The sequence below is a fragment of the Echiichthys vipera genome (genome assembly GCF_963691815.1).
Source record: "Echiichthys vipera genome assembly, chromosome: 20".
NCBI classification, from domain to species: domain Eukaryota; kingdom Metazoa; phylum Chordata; class Actinopteri; order Perciformes; family Trachinidae; genus Echiichthys; species Echiichthys vipera.
The window spans coordinates 17,300,899-17,310,493 of NC_139845.1; the positions used below are offsets into that span (position 1 = coordinate 17,300,899).

The following is a 9,595-nucleotide window of genomic DNA, read 5'->3' on the forward strand; positions in this document are numbered from 1 at the left end:
TCGTCTGTCAGTTGTTGTTTTGGTAATACAGTTAATTTGAAATGTATTACAAATGCTACAAGGTTTTACCACAAAATACAATTTTTATCTCAGTTGTAATCCCTCTTATAAAGATGCCTGTGTCAAAATCTTGTTTTTGTCTCTTATATAGTTTAAATTGTGCTTACATAGTCTAAGGTGTACTTCATCAAATGAATACATACTCATTTACACACAGAAAACCTGGGGTCAGGTGGAAAATAAGTTGTCTTGTCATCATATAATAATACTGTCGGGTAAAGTTTGCTTTGTATGTGCACTTGACGGTGACAGCGTGCATGTCTATGTGGATATTTTATTGTGACTGTGAGAATTATTTCATACTAAAACTTTTATATTCTATTCTTTTATAAGGACGTGGTCAGACCGGAGCCATGTGCTGATTGCAGTTATAATCATTATAATTATAGCAGAACCAGGACATTGGTGTCCACCCACCTTGATTATCTCATCGATGAAGCACACATGAGTCACAGGGTCTCTCTTCTTCATCAGGACCTTCTGCAGATGTTGCACCTGGAAAATATGCAGAAAACATCAGTGGTCCGGCTGAGAATGCTTGGGTTTTGTCTAAATGGTCAGTGAGCAGTCTCAGGGAGCTGTGTACCTGTCTGCACGCAGCACATATCTGGTCCATCAGTTTCTCCAGGTTGGTCCACAGAGCGGCACGGAAAGCCGCTGTGTTGCCCGGTGTCGGCAGCACTGCTCTGCCCGGTGCACCTGAGGGGACACACACATTCATCACCTCATTATTTCCCAACCAAACAGCCGAGACAGAACACGTACAACTGCAGGAGCTAATCAGATGTGCTTTTCTATCATGCATATCCTAAGATTTTCTTCAGACTACGATACATTTATTCAATTGCTAATTTTATTCGTTCTTATTCTATCTTTTTCCTATCGTCGTCAAATCCCATGAAAAATACCAAAAACATCAATGTGTTAATCCATCTTTCAGTTCTTTCTGACTTCCCTACCCTGTCTGCCCCCACTCCACTGGTTCCTACTGAACACGTAGATCTTTTAGAAAAATACTCACAAATATAAAGTTTCATCCTAAAACAGCTGCTCACTGTTTTGTTTTGTTTTTTAAATCAAACAAACAGGAGGAAATAGTGCATTTGTTGGTTACTACTTTCAGCAGTGGATTAATCTATATTTGGTGCGTTTGGGATTGAGTGAAAATAAACTACAGTGTTGTACAGTGTGTTCATGGTAACGAAGGAACATGTCACCCAGTGCACCAGTGTGGCTCATTAATGTGTTCTTAACAACAGCGAAGGAAGAAGATATATATCCGACTATGATAACCACTATATGTGTTAGGAGACACTGTATATCCACTGTTAGTTTGATTTGGTCAAAGAAAGAAAACTTCCTGTTTTAAAAAACATTTATTATTTTTAGTTAATTCTATATTAATAATAGAATCCTCAAACTTGTCCTGAAAATGAAAGTAATGAACTGAAAGTATTGTGGGCATTAATTAGAACAATGATGTGGCTGCTACATCAAAGCCACGGCAAAAAAAAACACATTCCCTCCGGCCAGAAGTGACTATTCTCTGTGGCCATGGTATAATAATCTATTTTGGATCAAACCAACTCGTGAACTGCTTTGAATAAGAAAAGTCCTTTGTCTTTCAATGAAATGAGGACAATATATTCAGTGTGTGAGTGTCTCTCTGTGAGTATAGGGGTCTCACCTCTGGGGTAGGTCGGCTGTGTCAGGCCCTTGATGTCCAGAGAGCTAGTGATGTTGTCCTGTATGGTGGTCCTGTAACCCCCCACCACAGAACTGATGGTCTCTCTTAGACTGCCCAGGTTATAGAAGACCTGGAGCGCTGTGCCCACCTGGGTTGGATTCTGGCCGACAAAAGGAGAGAGAAAGTGAGACGTGAAGTTGGCAGGTGTCTGTGGTGCTGTTTCTGACAGTATAAGATCAACTTAATGGGTCTGTAGATTCACACACACAACACTCAAGAGGTGACAGCAGCAGCTAAAAATACACCTTACATTGATTTAATGAGAGACCTTTGAGCATGAAGGAGAAGAGAGAGGAGAAGGAGGAGGAGGAGCACAAAAAGCACCAACTCTGTTATATTTGTCTACAAGGTTTATGCTTCAAAGCATATTTTTCTTTGAGTTGTATTATTTTCTTAACGGTGACTCGAACTTGCACACCACAGCTTTCTGCAGAGGAGCCTTATGGCATAGGACTCCAGCATGTTGCAGCTATCAGACTAGTAGAGTAATTTAATCTTGAAACAAGTGTGACTTTAGCTGTGAATGAGATTTTCAGCTTTTCTCTCTTTTATATCTTACTACTGCAGCCATTTGGAGCGTGTGCTCATTTGGAACGGGCCGATTGCTTGGCTTGCGGCGTTGCTGTTGCAGCGTTCTCAAGAACTGCTAATCTAATGGACTTCCCACTCGACACCGCACTCCTGTCCTGGGTCCTCCGTGATACCTCCGTGTGAAGTGTCACACTTTGTGTCTGTGATTTGTGAAGTACAGTCATACATACATGGACGGACATTCCTTCCTTCCTTCAGCTGTTTTTTTTTGTCACATTCAATGTCCCCAACATGTTGGAAAACAGGGTTTATAAACAACAGAAAACAGCCTGGAGGCCAGGGACAGCAACAAAAGCAACATAAAATGGATTGAACTAACATAAGTTCATTTAAAGTTCCACTCCAGAGACATTTTAAAGTATTTAAAAACAACTCAACTATGATTCATTTGTTTAACATGGTTTTCCAACATAGAAAGTAAAAAAAAATCAGATCTATCTACATCTAGTTATTCTCCCTCATTGAGAAATTTTGCATCTGGCCCCACCCCGCCTGTGCTTGCACTTCCGTGCATACTCGCGGTAGGTTGAAACTCTTTGGTAAATATGTCCTAGCTTCTACCAAGTAGGCCCCGGGTAAAAGAGAAGCACGCAAACGGCTCAATGAGATGACTAAACACATTCGAGAGAATCAGACATAGGCCTACATGTTTTAGCCGGCTACAGACGGGAGGCAGCGGGGGAAGAAGAGCCCCTTGGCTAGATCACCGACTAGTGATATGGCGGGTGCAGTAGGATGGGCGAACACGGAGCCAGAGCTGCCTGCCCAAGGAGCTAACGTTAGCAATCTGCGACTAAGTGATAGTTTATAGGCATCAGTCCGACCCAGAGTCAGCCGAGGAACATGTTGTGCACTAAAATTGGCGACTAGCAAACGTACCAGAATGGTAGTTGTGAATGGTAAGTGTAGTTAGAACCCTTTATTAGTTTCTGTTGCTAGTAAGCTTGTAACTGTCAGTGGTGTGTTTTTTCTCTGTACTGATAGTCCGCTCTGCAGTGGATTTCTTTGCCAGTGTTGTCGAAGTCGTTCCCCCATGGAGCAGTGTTTCACATTAGACAGTGATTGGTTTATGGATTAGTGATGATGTACCAACTAAAGCTTGTCCGGGATACATATACATTTCAAATTGCAGTCTGTTCAAAGTGCACAGACGTCTCCTTCAAGACAGAAAAGTGAAAACTCCTCTCTAGTGAAAAACTTTGTACAGATATAAGTCAGTAAGGCATTTTAGAGGACATAAACAAAAGACAAACTGTTTTGAGTGGTGTGGGATTAAATTTTCATTAAAACAGACACAGGCGATAGCAGTAGTGGCAGTGTTTGCTACAGGTATGATGCTTCTGACTGAAACAACTAAATTCAGAATTGATCCGAGGCAAATAATAGTCCAAATCAAGCTTCAATTAAGGTCCCCAATGCCCATTTTATAAAGCTTGCATCATCTGAACACTTCTTGGACGTACTGATTGGTGCAACTTTTTTACTGATTGGAGCCACTGGGCTCAATTGATTTTATACTGTATGTCTGAAAAGAGGTTGATGAGGAGAAGAGAGTTTTTCTACGTGGGTCAGTTGAGCTCCCACTCAACAGATGGGCTACAGGGTCTCTGCTGGCACAATCAGAGCACTGAGGTGAAACTAGCTCCCACACAGCCCAGGCAGCATGTCAAATGCTTACATAATAACACAACACAATAAACAAATCCCTGGGCTGATATATGTGTGCGTATACAGTGCGTGCGTGCGTGCGTGTCTAGAACCCCATATGGCCTTGCACATAACACAGCGACAGAAGTTGTTAGCCAAGGCTACTCCAGCAGTACGCAGACTAAAAATACTTCTAATGAGGGTGGAATACACAGGAGAGAGAAGTGTGTACGTGCGTGATTCTGTGAGAGAGAGAGCGATACACACACAGAAGTGAAAAAGAAAGAATGTCTAATTTTAGAAAAACTGCTTATTGTCTAGACGTAGGAGTAAAACACCAGTGGCTAAGACTTACCCCACGCACACGCACACGCACACGCACACGCACACGCACACGCACACACACACACACACACACACACACACACACACACACACACACACACACACACACACACACACACACACACACACACACACACACACACACACAATGGCTCAGTCAGTCATAAAAAGTACATGACACAACCTTTAAAACCCAAATTATTTCCTAATCCTATTTACACATTCCACTAAATTCACACAATACTGTCTGGTTTGCCAGCCTTATGTCCCTCTGATTATCATACTTATGGCAGAAAGTAGGCCCACTGACTAAATGCAGTCTTTAATAAATAAATAAATTACAGATTCTTTACACTTTTAGGCCATAAGTAAACTTGTAGTGTTTTGCCACTGATGGCTGGTTTAATCCTGGTTATTCAAAAGACTAATTGCATCTCATTTTCTACAATCTGTGTTATATTTTAATTAACTGCTGATACATTTCAGAATCATCAGGTTTTAGTTTTATTTCCCTGTTGAACGGATTTGTATACTGGCTTATTTTTTTAACAGCCATTAACAATATTGGAAAAACTTGTAACAAAATGAACCAGATTGCCCACTATTAAAATAAAACTATGTACCTTTACCTTACTTTAACTTCTGATGTTTAAATCATATGCAGATTATGTAAGTTAAACCTCCAAACTGCTTTTTTGGATTTGACTGATGTATTTGTTTGATAAGTATGTAAGTCTATGGATGCCTATATTAATACAATTATCTAATGAACTTAACATGTAATTTTACATTCCTAAAGTTAATTCCAAAATCGAGTGTTCTTTTGTAATTTCATGCTTGATGCGTAATTACTAGGGGTGTCACGATTCATGACTCGACGGCTATGCCACAAAGAAGAGCCACTAGATGGCGGATAGGTGCTTCACAGCTATGGTGTGACTTTCTCAGAGTTTACAAGGTGCACCTGAATGCACCATGAACTCATTTGTGACTTCAGGGAAGCAGGAGGATATTCAAGTTTTTCTGTAATCTCCAACTCAGTGGCCATTGTGTCTGGAAAAATACAGCTGCATTCTACTGATAAGCTAACGTTACCCTGTGTATTTAGCAGCACCCCCACTTCCCACGGCTACGCTGAGTAATGTTACTTTCTTCGGACATGGGCAAGTAAAGTACGGTAAGGTTAAAAAAAATAATACTGGGAGAATATTCAATCCAGCTTTTGATTCTGATGTTGGAAATTAGATGCTAATTTCAATTGATTTTAGATTAAGAATCAACATCTTGACACCCAAAGTAATTACAGCAAAAAATCTCAATGAATTTTCATAAAATGATTTCACATTACATTACATTAATTTATTTATTTAGCTGACCGCAAAGCAACTTACAGTAAGTGCATTCAATTGTGTGGATATAAACCAAAAACCAAATCAAATATGCTGAACTGCTGAAGTGCTACACTTTCAGCGGATCAATGCTCTAATCATCATAAAACATAGACTCCTTTTCATTTTCAAATTAGCAGACAATGTGTTCATTTCAAAGTGGCTGAATTCTGCAAGATCTCATTTGTAAAATGTCAAAATCAACCATAATGAAATATTTTATTATTGTAATATTAAACATTTAAAAAAATATTTTTTGAAATGTTTAAAAACATCAGGGCATCATTTCTATTGCAGAATTCCTGTTTGCAATTTTCTTTGCAAGTTGAATCAGACAAATTAAAACGTAGAAGTTTCTCGTATTGAGAACTAATACAGTGGGTAATCCAATCAGTCATCTATATCAATGCAGTTCAGTTAGTTTCCCATGGTATTACAGTTCAGGGTTGTTTTCAAAACTCCCTGATGGTGTGGTCCTTTCAGCTCTCCTATCATCTCTCAGGTTGTCCTCCAACATCTCATTTTCAGAAAGTGGCTCCGTAAATACAACGAGAACCCTTTAACAGCAGGGACAGATATCACGTTTCACACTCATATCTACTATTGCATGAGTGACAGTGTCCTTTTTATTCAAGCAATCTGCAATAATGTAAGTTAGGCACACCTTGAAAAATATGTCAAACCAAAAAGTGTTCCTCTTCTTCTCAATAATCACTTCTGTCTGTGATGCCCCGCAGCAGTTCCAATAAGCATTACAGTGTGACAGAGTGTCACAACATTTATCTCTCTCTGAAAGCCAATGATTCGTGTTTTTCTGTTCTTTTTGTCTCTTTTAAAATGTCAGACAATACAAATCAGCCCAGTTGGGGTAAATACCAACCCTTCTAAATGTCAGAAGAAAAACACATTTCACAAATATTTTTTTATTCTCATCCGTTTAAATTTCCTTAATACTTCTTTAGTACTTAACTGTCCCTTCTGGCTTCTCTTCACCCTCTATGTTGATTCTTTGAGGAAGTAACTGTATGTACAGATATTAAATCAACAAAATAATCAGCTGAGTAATCATTACAATAGTTGCAGCCCTGATAATGTCCAAGAATTGTACATACTGCACATTTTAATTCATTCACCTCGACCTTCAGTCTTTATATAGACAGGTCTTATTCTACTATTCCTGGTTTTATTATATCTGATTTATAAGTATAATTACTCATATTTTAGATTTTGTGATCCACTCTCATTTAAAATTAGCTGTTAAAAGGGGCACTCCACTGATTTTATACATGAAGTTCAGTTTACTTATCATTAAGAATAGTATGTAGCCTCTTTTTACAGATAATTTCCAGGACATTTTCAGTGTTGATGTAGCCGGTATGACAGACAGTGATCGGGCCAAACACTGGTTTCTTTCTGTGGAAGTCTGATTTAAAAGATATACGATCTACGGCTTTTCTGAAATAATCTCGTACATGCTTAGGAATTGTGACAAATTAATCATAGAACAATGAAATAATAAAAACTACGAGGGGACACTAGGGTAGGATGAGCCAGTTTTCAAATTTAGGATCACTACATCAAAGCAATCATAGTTTTGTCGCTTTCAGTATGTTGTGCATCCCTTCAAACAAATAGTGTAAAGAAAAGTGTAAACTGTTACTGTTTCGATAATATAGCATGTCCAAAAAAAAGTGGCACAACTTACCCCGTGTATGGGGTAAGTTGAGCCTTCCTCCTAAATATTTGGTCACCTGATCAATGTTTTTTACCATTCCCTAGCAACAAGGGGTGGCTCAACTTACCCTTTCTTTCTCTGTGACTGAAATGTTTTCCAGGTTTTCCAGGACTGGGGAACCCTGACCCTATCAGGGTTATCTTGGATGTGGCTTGCGGCTTCAGATTTTTAACAGATAGTCTGTGTTGTGATTTTGGATGTGGAGTTTGAAAGATGTGGGGTTATTTACAGAGCAGGAAAAGGATATAACCAAAGACACTGATGAGTTACACTGTGGTCAAAAGGATTCTGCTTTAAGAGTGCAAGCATAAACATGAAGCGGAATCAGATTTAGCATCTAAAAATAGCATCTAAAAATAACACTTGAAAACTTCAACAGCAGCATCTCTCTCAAGATAATCCACAAACATCTATAAGCGTCTTTGAGTACTGAGAAAAGCGTTATATAAAATCGATATATTGTTATTATTATTACTATACGTAGCTGTGAACAGCTTCACTGTTTTCATTCCATTTCCTGCAGAAGGTAGAAGCCGATCAACAGCATGATGAGGGGTGTAATTAGAAAATGTGAGATCTCCTGTGACATAAGGATCCAGAAGGTTGTGACATGCACTCCTGAGCGTATAGAGTCCAGCCTGATCAATATTTTATCATCCCTATGTGATCCTGCTAAAACACTGGCAACATGTCTTTATAGACACTGAACAGACTGTCACACACATACACAGAGGAATCAACAGTTTTTAATGGGACACTGTCCCCACGAGAACAAGGCTTTCTGGGCCAGATGAAGGTCAGCAGAGCTCCTATGTGCTCCCTCTCTCACATGTTTTTCACTGCATGACACACATGCACAGACCTTCTGTTTTACTCAGAAAAAAAACAGCTTTAGGCATTTATTAAAAAATCGAATTTCTTTTGTTTTTAAAAACTCTGAACACACAACAAAAGTATAAAACCTAAGAAGAAATGAAAGACACAACGGGCGTATGTGATGTCAGATATATTCTCCAGAGTCAGAAAATAATTATTTCTAACTATTAATCCCAGTGCAATGTTTTGTAATCCCACTGTGGGGGTGTGACCCATTTAGTCCTTTGAATGAGTCAATGTGCAATGTTAATAGGACTGTCTCGAACAAATATCAATTAATCTATTGTGCAAACTACTCCTAGTGGACACTGGGAGAACTGCAGTTATTGAATCAACCAGGAAGTCGCTGTGGTGGGGGCTCGGTTTAAACTGGCCACTGCAAAATTTAATTTTAATTAATTTTTTTAAACATTTTTAATAAATTAGTCAATTAATTAAAACAATTAATTTTCCTCCGAAAAATGTAATTGACCATTTCATTTCATTTCAGTTACATTGTTTTTTTTTGATAAACTGTAAAACTGTAGGTTTAAACCGTTGACTGTATAAAAAATGGACGTAGCATACCCATCGTTGTCCGTTTTCTCAACTTGCTCCAATCGTACTCGCTTACGGGAGACGCCATCTTGTCAGACTTTGACTCCGCCTCTTTTCATTGTCCATAAACTTTAACCTCCAATAAAATAAAAACTTGCCTGGTACAAAAAAATTCACCCCCATCGGTGTTGTCATGGAGATATGACCTAAACAAACAGACTAGAATGTTTTTTTTACCAGGCCTTAAATAGGTTTAATTTTGTTGTGAAAACAGCCTTTTTAACATGGGGGTCAATGAGAAACTGCTCTATTGTGCAAACTACTCCTAGTGGACACTGGGAGAACTGCAGTTATTGGATCAACCAGGAAGTCGTTAAACATTTTTAATAAACGTTTATTTATTTCCTGATGATCGTAGGTCCCACAGTTACACAAACTAACTAACTAATTGAGGCAGTGGTAGAACAGCAAAATTATGTTAAATTATGTAAATAATGAACTAGTCCACTATCTGAGAGTTTATAGATTTGATCCTGAAGCTTCAATTATATTTCACTTAGTCCTAAAAATAATGAGGTCAAGGCCCAGGACGATCCTGTTCATCCAAAAGCAAATAGTTTTCTGAAAGAGTGTTGTGTATGTACCTGGATCTCCATGCCCTGCTCCAGC

General features: G+C 38.8%; 1 protein-coding gene across 1 annotated transcript in view; it reads right to left on the reverse strand.

Moving 5' to 3' along the window:
- Window positions 1–9,595, reverse strand: part of cog5 (component of oligomeric golgi complex 5) — a 62,798-nt gene that overhangs the window by 22,470 nt on the left and 30,733 nt on the right. The window contains exons 7-10 of the mRNA XM_083935495.1: window positions 9,571–9,595; window positions 1,748–1,907; window positions 647–759; window positions 478–555 (exon numbers count right to left, since the gene is read on the reverse strand). The exon at window positions 9,571–9,595 is cut by the window's right edge and continues 106 nt beyond it. Of these exons, the coding sequence (XP_083791621.1) occupies window positions 478–555; window positions 647–759; window positions 1,748–1,907; window positions 9,571–9,595 (376 nt within the window). The remainder of the gene's footprint in view (window positions 1–477; window positions 556–646; window positions 760–1,747; window positions 1,908–9,570) is intronic.